Source organism: Haliotis rufescens, unplaced genomic scaffold (genome assembly GCF_023055435.1).
Source record: "Haliotis rufescens isolate VD_foot unplaced genomic scaffold, xgHalRufe1.0.p SCAF_1, whole genome shotgun sequence".
Classification (NCBI taxonomy): Eukaryota; Metazoa; Mollusca; class Gastropoda; order Lepetellida; family Haliotidae; genus Haliotis; species Haliotis rufescens.
Window position 1 is genome coordinate 30307974 of NW_025963779.1, and position 15910 is coordinate 30323883.

Consider the following 15910-nt stretch of genomic DNA (forward strand, 5'->3'; position numbering starts at 1 on the left):
CACAAAGGTCGCCGAGGAGATTGGTTGTTCAAAGGTGGCTCAAAGGAGGCAGAAGGGAGGCACTAGCATTGCCGTTGTTGCAGAATGAAGGCACAGTGGTCGCCCAATTGTCGACAGGTAATTTTTCCCGTCAATCTGGGTGATGCTTCTGCCTCCCTTGTGCCTCCTTTGGGCGACCAACAGCGTGCATTGAACGATGACTGTGGCGACCGCCGTGCCTCAATTCGGCGATGACGGCAACCCTGAGACACCATGGCAATGCTTCTGCCTCCTTTGAGCTACCTGTAGTGCCTCCTCAGCCTGCCTATAAATAGAGGGCATGTACCTGCAGTGTTTTATTGTGGTTGCAGACGCTGAACAACTCGAGCAGTTACTGCTGAACAACTCCTGGAGCAGTTACATAGAAACACAATTTTCTGGGTTTAGGCGATCATTGAACGTCCTGGCCAGTTTTTGATCGCTCAAAGGTGGCACAAAGGTCGCAGCCCTGTGTAGAGGGGGCTTAACGAGGGACGCATAAAACCATGTACCCCTCTTGACCCTGCTACAACTTACAGTGTCTAGTGGTGCCACGATTTCACTCCTCTGCGATGAATCATGACATTGCTTAAGCTGGCTGTTAACAATCACATGACATTTGGTGAATTTCCGTTTCAACAGGTTCAATTTTACTTGTGTTCATTGCTTTAAAATAAAACCAGACACAACAGATGGTATTATATCAAAGTTTAATGTTGTCCATGTTGTCCAGGGGGACGTCACAGATAAAGTGAAACAGTCAATGGGAACGGCAGCAAGTGTGATCCACAACCAAGTAGGCACCGGGGACACACACTAACAATCAAACTAACACAATCTGTGCATCGTTTCATCTACCTTCTATTATTCTCCAATATGAGTAAGGTTCTAATTGTTCCAGTTCAATTAAACAATTCATCAAGCCTCAATTATTTTCTAACATTTCGTTTCAGGACCAGATAATTATCAAATGTCGGTGTCATATTTACGAACCACTGAATGAGCGTCTCTAAAAAGCCAATCGTGGTCATCACAGCTGTCACTGGTGTATTACTTTGTTGCATGACAAATATGTCAAGCCGGCATCAACCCAACTGCTGACCTTCAAGTCGTGAGACTACCCCATCTGTGCTGTAATAAGGGACTGACCGTTTCGTATTCTGGGGGTAGGAGGGGGGCGGAGAGGGAGGGGGTGATGTTTAAGAGATAGCTGTATGGTCACTGCATCAAACCATAGATTATATTTCCCTGAAAGGAGAAGCCGAACAAATTCTTTTTCAGAAAATATTTTTTTCCAGGACATCAAGTGAACAATTGTTTAATTCGTAAAACTTGGGGTAAAGTTATTGTTTCTCATATTTTCCGGAACAAATGATCTTTTTCTTGAAACAAATTTCAGACACGCCAAGAATATGAAATAGTCGGCCCCTTGGGAAGTATTCAGCACTATTTCTGCTGCACGTCAGTCGAGAACACCAACCATTATTGACAGATGAGTCGTCTGACTGCCCAATCCCTGTTGACATTTGTGCCATAATGAAGAATGTTCACCCGATCAGTGGCCTGGTGATGGCAGCTTCTACCAAGATGGTATGCGGTGTTTTCAGAGTGGGTGTAACAACAACTTCTGGACATCAGTAAATCCTATCCTGTACCCAAACCACCAGCAACATCATTATCTTACACTTATATACATAATAGGGGAAACCTTGGAGGCAATTGTTGAGAAAAGAATCTGTAGTAACCGACGATATACATGCCGAGGGTAAAGACAAAATATTGGGAATCTGGATCTACTGCATACTGTCTAACAAGTCATGACTAGAACCAACAGGTCAGTATGTATCTAAGAGGTACTCGGATTTATTATCATACTGGGTGAAATAGAGTGAGGAAATGGTAACAAATGGAATGAATGAAGTTTATAAAGAAAGTATGTGGCATCAACAATGAGGTGAATGTGCTTCTCTTGTTCACTAGGCTACCAGTAAGAGGATGAAGCACGCAACTGCACATCTTGAATGTGACCATGGAATTTGGAAGCTGGAACTAAGCATATTACACCTACCCTCGTGACCAATAAATAGTGATTATATTTCCCGCTTTGGTTATTGTTGTCTTGTTTGGTGTGACCCTCATGATATATATATAATAAGAGCTATCGCATGATGTGAAGGACGATACAGGGCATAAATATACTACACCCTTGAAGAGGTAACTCTTTGTTTGTTTGTTGTTTAACGCCTGACTCAGCAGTATTCCAGCTAACTGACGGCGGTCTGTAAATAATCGAGTCTGGACCAGACAATCCGGTGATTGACATCATGAGCATCGATCCACGCAATTTGGAAACGATGACATGCATTAACCAAGTCAGCGAGCCTGACCACCCGATCCCGTTAGTCGCCTCTTACGACAAGCACAGTCGCCTTTTACGGTAAGCATGGGTTGCTGAAGACCTATTCTACCATGGATCTTCCTCTTTGTGCAGGGCACCTGTAGTTTCTACCATCTCCTCTAAACCGTCAGATGCTCATGATATAAATCACTGGATTGTCCGGTCCAGACTCGATTATTTACAGACCGCCGTCATATAGCTGGAATATTGCTGAGTGCGGCGTTAAACAAAAAAAACAACCAACCAACCAACGAAACCGTCAGTGAGTGAGTTGGGTTTAACCGCTGAACAGCATTTCAGTTTTATATCATGACTTGTCAGCTTAATGCGGTTGAAAGACGGAAGTGATGTGTGTCTTGGACATTACCACTTTGGTGAAAACCACGACCATGGATAGGATGTTGAGTGACTAAAACGTCATCAGCGCGAATCCATTATCAGGGGTTCCGTGCATGCCGAAAGGGGACACAACTCTGCAAGCGAGTTGTGGTGCCTTGGATGACTTGCTAGTACTACCCACTGTAAACAGGTGAAAAGGATGCTGTCTATACAGGACACCTGTAGTTTTCACTAAACCCTATAAACATGTGAGTGAGTACTCTTTATGGCTGCTTTGAACAGTATTCCAGTTATATCACGGCGTGTCAGATTAATGTGGGACGAAAGCCCTAAGTGATGCATGTCTTAGACCTTTACCACCTTGGTGAAACCCACGGCAGGGGTATGGTGCTGACAAACCTAGAAACATAATTGGGGCAAACCAGGAATCGAATCCAAGGGACGATACTCTGCATTGCAAATTGCTTTTCCTTAGAAAACTGGGCCACCCGTGCCCCCTGTAAACAGGTGAAGAGGATCCTGTCTACACAGGGCACCTGTAGTTACTACTAACCCAGTAAGCAGCAAGTCATGTGCCTGTGGTAAACCAGTGTCCCCAAATTGTCCTTGAATACTATGTCCAGGAATCTCACACAAACCAAACAAGGACTCATATTTCTGTCATGGGAATATGATCCAAATATCTTATCTGAATTTTTATCTCTTATTGATTAATCAATCTTGTGAAATACCATACAAGAAAGGGAACACCGATTAACCTGAAATGTAACCTCATGCTGAACAGCGTGTGTCTTATGATGTAAGTTATGCTGTTGTGATGGACACCTGTCAGAGCCACCCTTTGATGACTGAACATGAGTGAATGAGTGAGTATGGTTTTACGCCGCTTTTAGCAATATTCCAGCAATATCACGGTGGGGGACACCAGAAATGGGCTTCACACATTGTACCCATGTCAGGAATCGACCCAGGTCTTCGGCGTGACGAGCGAACGCTTTAACCACTAGGCTACCCGACCGCCCCGACTGATCATGAACACTTGATGGAGAGCTTGATGAAGATGAGGATGAGACCTGTAGATTGAGCTGGGCACAGCCGTACCCTCCGACGAGAGGTAGCTCCACCAGATGAGCCGTGTGAGAAATGAGTGGACAGAGTTGTGGAGTTGATGTTTAATGTGACACAAGAAGCCAACATGATACTGTGAAACATGAACATTGGACAGCCTAAGAAATTTGCCTTTAAGACACAGACCACTGTAGGAACCTTTTTTCACTAGTCCTCAGAACATGTGGATAGTCCTGCTTGAACCAGACAAAATATTGACTAGGTTTTCTAGGGATTTTTTCAGTTTTAATTTGAAGCAAAACAAGCAGTGAGAACAGGTTCAGTATTACAGCCCTCAAATGCGACTAGTTAATGGGGCTTCATCACTGGATTTTCACTTGTCTTCAGCACAATTTGGTAGACATGGACTTGCGGACTAGTGCAAATTTCAAAGGCTGTGGGACCAGGGAGGATGCATGATTTGAAAACAATCGTAAAATATGTTTGTAAAAAGTATAACAACATACATGGAGTTTTTACCATTATTGAACAATAGTATGTTTATAAACAAAACAACAGAACTGAAGTGTTGTGGCCAGGTTTTCTCATGCTTGATCCAACAGCTGACTGGTGTCTCCTTCAACCCTATAAAAGACTAAATAGTATTTTGATTGGATATTTTGATTGTAAAATTTATCCCTCAAAATGGTGTTATTATCCGTATAAGTGAATCAGAATCAACAAAATGGAGGCGATAAATAATAATTATCCATAATTCTGACTGTACCATTCGTGGATAATAAATACATCTACACCCATGTGCCATGTAATGTGGCCAACATCATACGACAGTCTATGTCTGACCCTTGCAATAGAAGTAGTACTGGCGCAACACAGCCAGTGAACCTTCTCAATGGGACTGGGCTTGGGGATATTGACAGCACTCACAAATCGTGTTATGTAAGGCCATTTTTTTTCATTGTTGTATCATGGATCTGCTGACACTATTTTCTTTAAAATTGGAGAAAAATAACAATCCAAATTTACTCTTATTTTGTTTCCCCTGACATGTCATACACGCAAAATTATTTTGAGATTAATCAATCTTTAAAAATAAATAAACCATAAAACTTTTGTTCAATTTGACATTAAAATTTCCCCAAATCGTTCAGTCGATGAGTCGCAGCAAAATTCCTTGCTGAATAAATCTAGAGTTATGTCCTTCGTCCTAAATTAACTCCCTTTAACTTCTGAGAAAAAAACAACAAAAAACAAAGCTTGTAACAGATGACTGCACAAAAGATGGCAAAATTCATTTATAATTTCCTGTCCTACAGGTAAAATTTGTAAAAGCATTCTGTGGTCCAGTTTAATAAAAAACGGCTAAAGTTCCTCCCTCGACATCTGACTTAAAAAAAAATATATCTGTGATTTAACAAATACTAAAAATAATAATGGCCTAATTAAAATTTGGTGATTAATGCAAGTCTGGCTGTTAATGGTTACCTCCAGAGTCTGATCCAGCATCAGGTATTGCACAAAGTCTTCTTCTAGACCAAACATGGGCAAGACACTCAGAACTCAAGTCATAGCTGTGCAATCACTTTGTGGTACAGGGCCCAGACTGAAGCAAGTCCCTGTTGAGCTCTGGGAATGGAGCTCTATCTTGTTATCTGTAGTGTTAGACAGGCCATGTAATGCCATGGTGTCAGGAAGTATTATGCTGGGTCTATAAATTTACATAATCTTATAGGATGTGTCAGGTAGCTAGATTTCAAGTTAACAAGGACTGAGTGTATGTGTTACTTTAAGATGCTACGTCAAACTCGGAACAAGATCAGAGAAAACTGACAAGAACACATCATTTCTGTTGTCATGGTAACGGATATCACATGAGGAACAATGTGTGAATAACGTGACAGGTAGAAAACAACCTTTGTACACTGAACTCTTGCACCGCAAGACCATGAAATTCTCTCATGCACACCGACATGTGTTGTACGAGGCAATAAGGCCATCACACCTCGGATCTTCACATAGTCAGGACTATTGTCTGCTAGTTTCAACTATTTAACACTGCAAAGAAACATTGTAACTCTGATTAAAGGTTTTCAAGAGATAACTAGATAACATATATATCTTTATATATCTATATCTATCAAGATATATCCGGTTCACAGTAGGGCTGGGGAAACTGTCTGTGGGGACAGACGGGCTTACAGGAGCTAGTGTTCCTCATAATAAAGAAGCTGACATCCATAAAGTCTCTTCCTTACAGGAGCTGTCTATAGGCAGTGGTACACATAGGCAGTAGACCTGGTCTGCAGACAGTGGTACACTTAGACCTACAGATGTCTGTAGACAGTGGTACAGGTAGACCTATAGATGTCTGTAGACAGTGGTACAGGTCAACCTATAGATGTCTGTAGACAGTGGTACAGGTAGACCTATAGATGTCTGTAGACAGTGGTACAGGTAGACCTATAGATGTTTGTAGACAGTGGTACAGGTAGACCTATAGATGTCTGTAGACAGTGGTACAGGTCAACCTATAGATGTCTGTAGACAGTGGTACAGGTTGACCTATAGATGTCTGTAGACAGTGGTACAGGTAGACCTATAGATGTCTGTAGACAGTGGTACAGGTAGACCTATAGATGTCTGTAGACAGTGGTACAGGTAGACCTATAGATGTTTGTAGAGTGTGGTACAGGTAGACCTATATATGTCTGTAGACAGTGGCACAGGTAGACCTATAGATGTCTGTAGACAGTGGTTCAAGTAGACCTATAGATGTCTGTAGACAGTGGTACAGGTAGACCTATAGATGTCTGTAGACAGTGGTACAGGTAGACCTATAGATGTTTGTAGATAGTGGTACAGGTAGACCTATAGATGTCTGTAGAGTGTGGTACAGGTAGACCTATAGATGTCTGTAGACAGTGGCACAGGTAGACCTATAGATGTCTGTAGAGTGTGGTACAGGTAGACCTATAGATGTCTGTAGACAGTGGTACAGGTAGACCTATAGATGTCTGTAGACAGTGGTACAGGTCAACCTATAGATGCCTGTAGACAGTGGTACAGGTAGACTTATAGATGTCTGTAGACAGTGGCACAGGTAGACCTATAGATGTCTGTAGACAGTGGTACAGGTCAACCTATAGATGTCTGTAGACAGTGGTACAGGTAGACTTATAGATGTCTGTAGACAGTGGTACAGGTAGACTTATAGATGTCTGTAGACAGTGGCACAGGTAGACCTTTAGATGTATGTAGACAGTGGTACAGGTAGACCTATATATGTCTGTAGACAGTGGTACAGGTAGACCTATAGATGTCTGTAGAAACTGGTACAGGTAGACCTATAGATGTCTGTAGAAATTGGTACAGGTAGATCTATAGATGTCTGTAGACAGTGGTACAGGTCAACCTATAGATGTCTGTAGACAGTGGTACAGGTAGACTTATAGATGTCTGTAGACAGTGGTACAGGTAGACTTATAGATGTCTGTAGACAGTGGCACAGGTAGACCTATAGATGTCTGTAGACAGTGGTACAGGTAGACTTATAGATGTCTGTAGACAGTGGCACAGGTAGACCTATAGATGTCTGTAGACAGTGGTACAGGTAGACCTATAGATGTTTGTAGACAGTGGTACAGGTAAACCTTTAGATGTCTGTAGCATGTGGTACAGGTAGACCTATAGATGTCTGTAGACAATGGTTCAAGTAGACCTATAGATGTCTGTAGACAGTGGTACAGGTAGACCTATAGATGTCTGTAGACAGTGGTTCAAGTAGACCTATAGATGTCTGTAGACAGTGGCACAGGTCAACCTATAGATGTCTGTAGACAGTGGTACAGGTAGACCTATAGATGTTTGTAGACAGTGGTACAGGTAAACCTTTAGATGTCTGTAGAGTGTGGTACAGGTAGACCTATAGATGTCTGTAGACAGTTTGTCAAGTAGACCTATAGATGTCTGTAGACAGTGGCACAGGTCAACCTATAGATGTCTGTAGACAGTGGTACAGGTAGACCTATAGATGTCTGTAGACAGTGGCACAGGTAGACCTATAGATGTCTGTAGACAGTGGTACAGGTAGACCTATATATGTCTGTAGACAGTGGTACAGGTAGACCTATAGATGTCTGTAGAAACTGGTACAGGTAGACCTATAGATGTCTGTAGAAATTGGTACAGGTAAATCTATAGATGTCTGTAGACAGTGGCACAGGTCAACCTATAGATGTCTGTAGACAGTGGTTCAAGTAGACCTATAGATGTCTGTAGACAGTAGTACAGGTAGACCTATAGATGTTTGTAGACAGTGGTACAGGTAGACCTATAGATGTTTGTAGAGAGTGGTACAGGTAGACCTATAGATGTCTGTAGAGAGTGGTACAGGTCAACCTATAGATGTCTGTAGACAGTGGTTCAAGTAGACCTATAGATGTCTGTAGACAGTGGTACAGGTAGACCTATAGATGTTTGTAGACAGTGGTACAGGTAGACCTATAGATGTCTGTAGACAGTGGTACAGGTAGACAGTGGTACAGGTAAACCCATAGGAGAAAGCTTTAGACAGCAGTAAGGCAGGGCTTTAGTTGTATCAGCAGACCGTTAAACAAGCCTTTACCTGTCTACACCTATATACCAGGTAACACTATGCAACACTTGCTTCTACAGTCTATCTGACACACTAGGCAGCGCATGGGGAGCAGGGGGAGCAGGGGGCACTGTTCTTCTCTAGTTGTTTCAGGTAGCAAGTATATATTAAAAATACATTGTGACAAGAACTTATGGCAAATGAAGTTACAATGGCAAGTTTGATGAATATACCAAACATGTCTGAGAGTTTCCATATGTACCAGGTAGGCCTAACCATCTTATGCAGGGGACTTGGGAGTCTTTGGATAACACTGTGGATAACAAAACATACATCCTTATAATATCTCCCAGGTGAAATCTGGTATTCTTTATGTATTATGCATGCAAACACAAACATCTGTCATCTAGGGCCAGTTTAAAACATTTGCATTTGTTAAAAAATACGAACTTGTCTTTATCCAAAGTTCCATTACAAAATAATATTGTCAGTCCCCAGCTAACTAATCTTGGTGCCAAAGGATTCATAATTGTCCCAACATTAAACATGACACATTCAGAACATGCTGAAGTTCCACAGAACACTGGATGTTGGTAGATTGAGATGTAACGGAACCCATCTACAACATTGTAACAACCGAATCCACCTACTACACAAAGTGAATGTGACCATGGCAACCAGAGCCCAGCTACACCAGGGAGATGAAGGCCATATTTGCTGAGGATCAAAGTATGCTGCTATAGGTGTTATCCACTTCACTGTTACCCTTCTGAATGCCAATTATTGTGAAGGAAGGCAAGTATGTATTGACGCCTTCACACTGCACAGATACAAACATATAACATGTAATATTTCATGTGAATCTGGCTCTGTGGGTCATTTAAATAGTCTTAGTTTGTTTGAATGGTTCTTTGCAACTAAAGGGTCCTCAGTTACATCTTGATCAAAGTATCCTTAGTTGTATCTTGAACAAAGTATCCTTAGTTACATCTTGATCCTTTATTACATAAGGATCAAAGTATCTTCAGTTACTTCTTGATCAAAGTATCTTTAATTACATCTTGATCAAAGTATCTTAAGCAACTTCTTGATCAAAGTATCCTTAGTTACTTCTTGATCAAAGTATCCTTAGTTACTTCTTGATCAAAGTATCTTTATTTACATCTTGATCAAAGTATCTTTAGTTACTTCTTGATGAAAGTATCCTTAGTTACTTCTTGATCAAAGTATCTTTAATTACATCTTGATCAAATAATCCTTAGTTACTTCTTGATCAAAGTATCTTTAATTACATCTTGATCAAAGAATCCTTAGTTACTTCTTGATCAAAGTATCTTTATTATTTCTTGATAAAAGTATCCTTAGTTACTTCTTGATAAAAGTATCCTTAGTTACTTCTTGATCAAAGTATCTTTAATTACATCTTGATCAAAGTATCTAAGCAACTTCTTGATCAAAGTATCCTTAGTTACTTCTTGATCAAAGTATCCTTAGTTACTTCTTGATCAAAGTATCTTTATTTACATCTTGATCAAAGTATCTTTAGTTACTTCTTGATGAAAGTATCCTTAGTTACTTCTTGATCAAAGTATCTTTAATTACATCTTGATCAAAGAATCCTTAGTTACTTCTTGATCAAAGTATCATTAGCTACTTCTTGATCAAAGTATCCTTAGTTACATCTTGATCAAAGTATCTTTATTATTTCTTGATCAAAGTATCCTTAGTTACTTCTTGATAAAAGTATCTATAGTTACATCTTGATCAAAGTATGCTTAGTTACACCTGACACAGTGGTCCTTAGTTACATCTGACACAGTGGTCCTTAGTTACATCTGACATAGTGGTCCTTAGTTACATCTGACAGTGGTCCTTAGTTACATCTAACACAGTGGTCCTTAGTTACATCTGACAGTGGTCCTTAGTTACATCTGACACAGTGGTCCTTAGTTACATCTGACAGTGGTCCTTAGTTACATCTGACAGTGGTCCTTAGTTACATCTAACACAGTGGTCCTTAGTTACATCTGACAGTGGTCCTTAGTTACATCTGACACAGTGGTCCTTAGTTACATCTAACACAGTGGTCCTTAGTTACATCTGACACAGTGGTCCTTAGTTACATCTAACACAGTGGTCCTTAGTTACAACTGACACAGTGGTCCTTAGTTACCTCTGACACAAGGGTCCTTAGTTACATCCTGACCAAAGGATCCTTTGTTTCATCTTGACCAAAGCTTCCATAGTTATATCTAGTATAGACTTGCCAATCAAAGCCTTAACAATTAAGCTGGATACATAGATCCATCTGGCAACAAACCACCAATAGATTGCTAAACTAAGTATATTTTAAAATATCCATTATGCAAGAGTTTGCATGGTTGTCCAGTTGCATGGTTGTCCAGATAAAAACTGTACTGAGATATAGGCTGATGGTTCCTATGCTGCTGCAAGTATGGCCAGCATCTCCACAAGCACCCTGGGGTGGAAGCACATTTCACTGTCCCATATACATTCACATAAAAATATAGTACCTTCAAGGAATTCAATCATACTTTGGCAAATCAAAATGCATGCATGATTTGTTTCTAAAAAACTCTTAAAAAACAACCAGTTTGTACATAGATTTACAATCATCTACAGTATTGTAGAAAAACAAATTGTATGTACAGAAATATTCTGGAGCTCTTTATACAACAAAGGATGAATTCCTACACATCTGTACACATGGTCTACGATGGATAGTTCAGCTGGGCCAATCACAGCAGGGGGGGGGGCACAGTGTCAGTCGAAATAAAGCTCGGCCAATCACAGCCATGTACACTGCGTGTGTGGCAGTTCAAACACAGCTGGGTAAATCACTGAGAGACATCAGTTGTCGTCCAGATACAAGATAACCAATCACAGTGAGTGATACTATTCAGAAGCAGGAGGACCAATCACAACGAGTGATACTAGTCAGATGCAGGATGACCAATCACAGTGAGTGACACTATTCAGATGCGGGAGGGCCGAGTCAGTCTACACTTGGTTCTTACACCTACAGTCTATATCTACCACATGAAGGGATGAGTGATGAAAAAAAGAGACAAGCCAAATGTGGAGATCCCAGTCAATGCTTTCCTTGATGTACTTCTTTAGCATATAATAATTGCATGCTTTACATACAAGGCTAGACCAAGACCTTACCCAGATATTGAAGCAGGCTTCACACATCTCAGCATAATCAATGTATATGCCCTTTGCTTTGGACTATAAGTTAGATATGACCTTCACCTATGGGGGCGAATTGGGTATCATGTCATCTCTTCTGCATGCCGACATTCTGATTTTAGTTTCACAAACTCTTTCGCAACTTCATCATTTGTTCGTTGTGAGAGAATACGCAATATTGTCCATCCTGTTTCATTCAGCTGCATCTGGCGTCCCAGCGAACACCAACAGGCACAACTGCCCTGTTCCACGATGTCTCGCAATTGCATCACCGCCACCCCAATCAGTCGGTCCTCACGGGCAAAGCAGTAGTCCTTCACACAAATGTGCAGCTCATAGGCATCAGGTTCATCCTCGTTACCAAGAATACTGAAGAATAAGAAACAGAGCACTCATTTGATAAGTTGCTACTATCAATACTTTTGTCGTATGTCTTTCTATGCTTTTTCCAGATTTGACTAAATGGGGCTTTTTTATTTATTACATTTATTACAAACAGAAAGTTTCACTAGATTTGGCTGACCATAGAACGTGAACATGATGTTATTTACAAACTGAAGGTTCACTCGATTTGGACGTGAACATGTTATTTACAAACAGAAAGTTGCACTAGATTTGGTTGACCATGATGTTATGTATAAATGGAAGGTTTCATGATATTTGAGTGATGATAGGATGTCACTTTGATGTTGATGATACTTACAAGTGGAAGGTTTCATTATATTTGGGTGACCAGTTGTTACTCTTGGATTTGGTTGAGTGCTTCCGTTTCTTATCACTGAGGTGTGGACCAATAAGATGAACCTCAACAAATGGCCGAAACATTCCTGTTGTCTGCCATTTCAGATCATTGGCTGCCACAACTAAAATGGAAGAGACAGGCCATGGCTTTCTGTTGATCTAGAACTAATCTAGTCATCACACATATATACTCAAGTATACTCAAATGTATGTACATTGGACCTACTTAAGAGATTACGGGGTAGAATAGGTCTTCAGCAACCCATGCTTGCCATAAAAGGCGCCTATGCTTGTCATAAGAGGTGACTAACGGGATCAGGTGGTCAGGCTCACTGACTTGGTTGATGCATGTCATCGTATCCCAATTACATAGATCGATGCTCATGATGTCAATCACTGGATTGTCTAGTCCAGACTCGATTATATACAGACTGCCGTCATATAGTTGGAAGAGCTGAGTGCGGCATTAAACAACAAATAAACAAACAAAGAAACAAAACTCGGTCATCATTACTAAACAAGAACATTAATGTATTGTGGCAACACGCTTCTATTGTTTACTGACCTTTCACAGTGACCTTGTGTTCACCTGTCCCTGGATGAGTGAAGAGGTCGACCTGGACAGATACCTCCCCCACTGGATCTGCCACGCCTGGCTGGTCTGAGAAGGACACTGCAACATAGAACGAAAACTATGAAAACTTGTCACACATAGGCAGATACACCTGGCACTACTGGTGGAGAGTTCCACTTCGCATGATGGTGACAAAAAACATATAGCTTAAATATTAAAAAAATGTGAACATCATACTACAATCTCAAACCGACAATATCTTTATATGGCACTTCTTTGACATCCACTCATGTGCCATATTAAAGTTCACAAAATGGCCGCCATAGTTAAACTGGGGGTCTATTAATGACATCTGACAGTATATATTTGGTCCTAGAGGCAATATGTTGAGATAAAATTTTAGGGGGTGCAAAATTGCTATATTACCCATTAAATTTTGTCAACACAGGGGAAATAACTTTCATTTACTAGTTATGACGTCTGCTTCAGTGATATGGGGGCAAGAGGCAATGATCTGACCCCTTACCAGAACCAACTTATCATAAATTTGAAATCTGAAGGCAAAAGTGGTTGTGAAATGTGTAAAATTACTGGGATAAACAGGTTTACTGTTCGTAATTTATTAAGAGATGTTCAAAGAGAAGATACTAAAAACCTTCCTAGAATTGTTCGAAGGAGAAAATCAACACATAGCAACACATGGTCATTGTTGAAACTTGAAAAGTGTAACAGAAGGAAGTCTTTTAAGGTTATTTCCTAACTATTTAACCCGTCATCACAAGTAACACTATCAAAGGGGACAATACAAAGGCGTTTACATGAAAATTGTTACCATAGACAAATAGTTAAGAAGAAAACAACCATTTCCTCTCAAAATCGGTTCAAGCAGAGGACCTTTGCCAGATCCCATCTACACTGGACTGTCAATCAACATTGGACCAAAGTTAGATTTTCAGATTATACTCAGGTTGCAGTAGGAAAAGATTAGAAAGTTTATGTTTGGAAAACTAATGAAGAAAAGTGTAAGCCGAGATGTCTTGGAGTGTACAAAGACAAACACGCTCCCAATCGGAGTGTTATGTTTTGGGGCTGTTTTGAAGGTGTTGGTACCCTTGTAGCTGTGGATGGTCACATAAACTCTACAAAGTATATACATATAATAGAAGCCAACTTATGGCCAGTTATTGCCAAAATTCCAGCTGACAGAGGTAACATTTTTTAAGATGATACTTGCCCTGTACATGTTTCTAGACAGACAACCCAGTGGAAACATGACAAGTATAATCAGACTATGTTTGGCCCCCACAGTCTCCAGACTGTAATATCATAGAAAACGTGGTGAGAACTCTAAAAAATAAGGGTGCAGGGACAGTTCCATGAATTAAAACCAAACAGGACCTCATTGACTCAACAGTACATAAAATCTCTATATCCCAGGTTACCAAAGAGAATGACACATTTACTTTTGGCAAATGGCTGCATAACAAAATACTGAAAATTTCAGGTAAGTAGTAAACTTCATTTTCATGTTATTTAGGTTTGTTCCTCTGCGCTCACGCAATGCAGTTTATACGGCGGCCATATTGTGAACTTAAATATGGCACCTGGGTGTATCTGAAAATGACCTTGCTGCGTCTGTGTGCTGACGAAGGTCTTTATGAGGGTATCTGTGGTCTGTGTGTACAGAGACAGTGCGTATCGCAGAGACTGTAACTCTGGACTCTTGTCCAGGAAGGTCTTCTTCAGTCCCTGCCCACTGGCATGGTAATACTGCTTGATCGTGTCCAGGGCCATATCCAGCACTGCACACTGCTTCGGACTCAAGTTCTTCTCAGCCTCTTTAGACATGTCCTGTGATGGCACAGAGAAGAGGCTGGTGAGAACACACACTTTCACCTTCATATATATAAAGCTCAGCACTGTCCCAGAATAACACAATAATAGAGGTTGCCTTCACTTTTAGATATTGTGACAATTTAAATGAACACTCAATCCGACTCTTAGCTAAATCTTATAAAACCTCAGCTACATTTCATATACCAGGAGGGATAGGTGCTTTAATATCAATAAAAAGTGACTGTCATATTAGATTATACACATTTTGAGTTTCTGAGAAAACAGAACACTGGAAAAAATTTGCTTTCTCACATTAAAAATGGAAGACATGTATTGTCATCTTATCATAGGTCTAAAAGACATGTTCAAACGACAAACAAAAATCTTGAAATACCTATTGATATTGTTTATAACATTCATACTAACATTAAGTATTGAAGACTTCCTTTATGTAATGAGGGGGTGTTGAAATGAGGGAATGTTGAAATGAAGGAATGTTGAAATGAGGGGATGTTGAAATGAGGGAATGTTGAAATGAAGGAATGTTGAAGTGAGGGGATGCTGAAATGAGGGAATGTTGAAATGAAGGAATGTTGAAATGAGGGTATGTTGAAATGAGGGAATGTTGAAATGAAGGAATGTTGAAATGAGGGGATGCTGAAATGAGGGAATGTTGAAATGAAGGAATGTTGAGATGAGGGGATGTTGATATGAGGGGATTTTAAAATGAGGTAATGTTGAAATGATGGCATGAGGACTGTTGTAAAGAGGGAATGTTGAAATGAGGGGGTATTCAAATGAGGAAGTTGAAATGAGGGGATGTTGAAATAAGGGGATGTTGAAATGAGGGGATGTTGAAATAAGGGGATGTTGAAATGAGGGGATTTTAAAATGATGGAATGTTGAAATGATGGAATGTTGAAATGATAGGGTGTTGAAATGACGGGGATGTTGAAATGAGGGGATATTGAAATGAGGGAATGTTGAAATGATAGGGTGTTGAAATGAGGGGATGTTGAAATGAGGGGATGTTGAAATGAGGGGATTTTAAAATTATGGAATGTTGAAATGATGGAATGTTGAAATGATAGGGTGTTGAAATGACGGGGATGTTGAAATGAGGGGATAT

The 15910-nt window shown here is 40.4% G+C and overlaps 1 protein-coding gene across 4 annotated transcripts in view; it reads right to left on the reverse strand.

Moving 5' to 3' along the window:
* Nucleotides 1-711: 711 nt before the first annotated feature.
* Nucleotides 712-15910, reverse strand: part of LOC124123945 (protein unc-13 homolog B-like) — a 212886-nt gene continuing 197687 nt past the window's right edge. For all 4 annotated transcript variants that reach the window (XM_048394578.1, XM_048394571.1, XM_048394596.1 and 1 more), the window contains 4 exons: nt 14550-14796; nt 12937-13044; nt 12334-12493; nt 712-11999 (listed from right to left, as the gene is read on the reverse strand). In XM_048394578.1, the coding sequence (XP_048250535.1) occupies nt 11714-11999; nt 12334-12493; nt 12937-13044; nt 14550-14796 (801 nt within the window). In that variant the 3' untranslated portion in view covers nt 712-11713. The remainder of the gene's footprint in view (nt 12000-12333; nt 12494-12936; nt 13045-14549; nt 14797-15910) is intronic.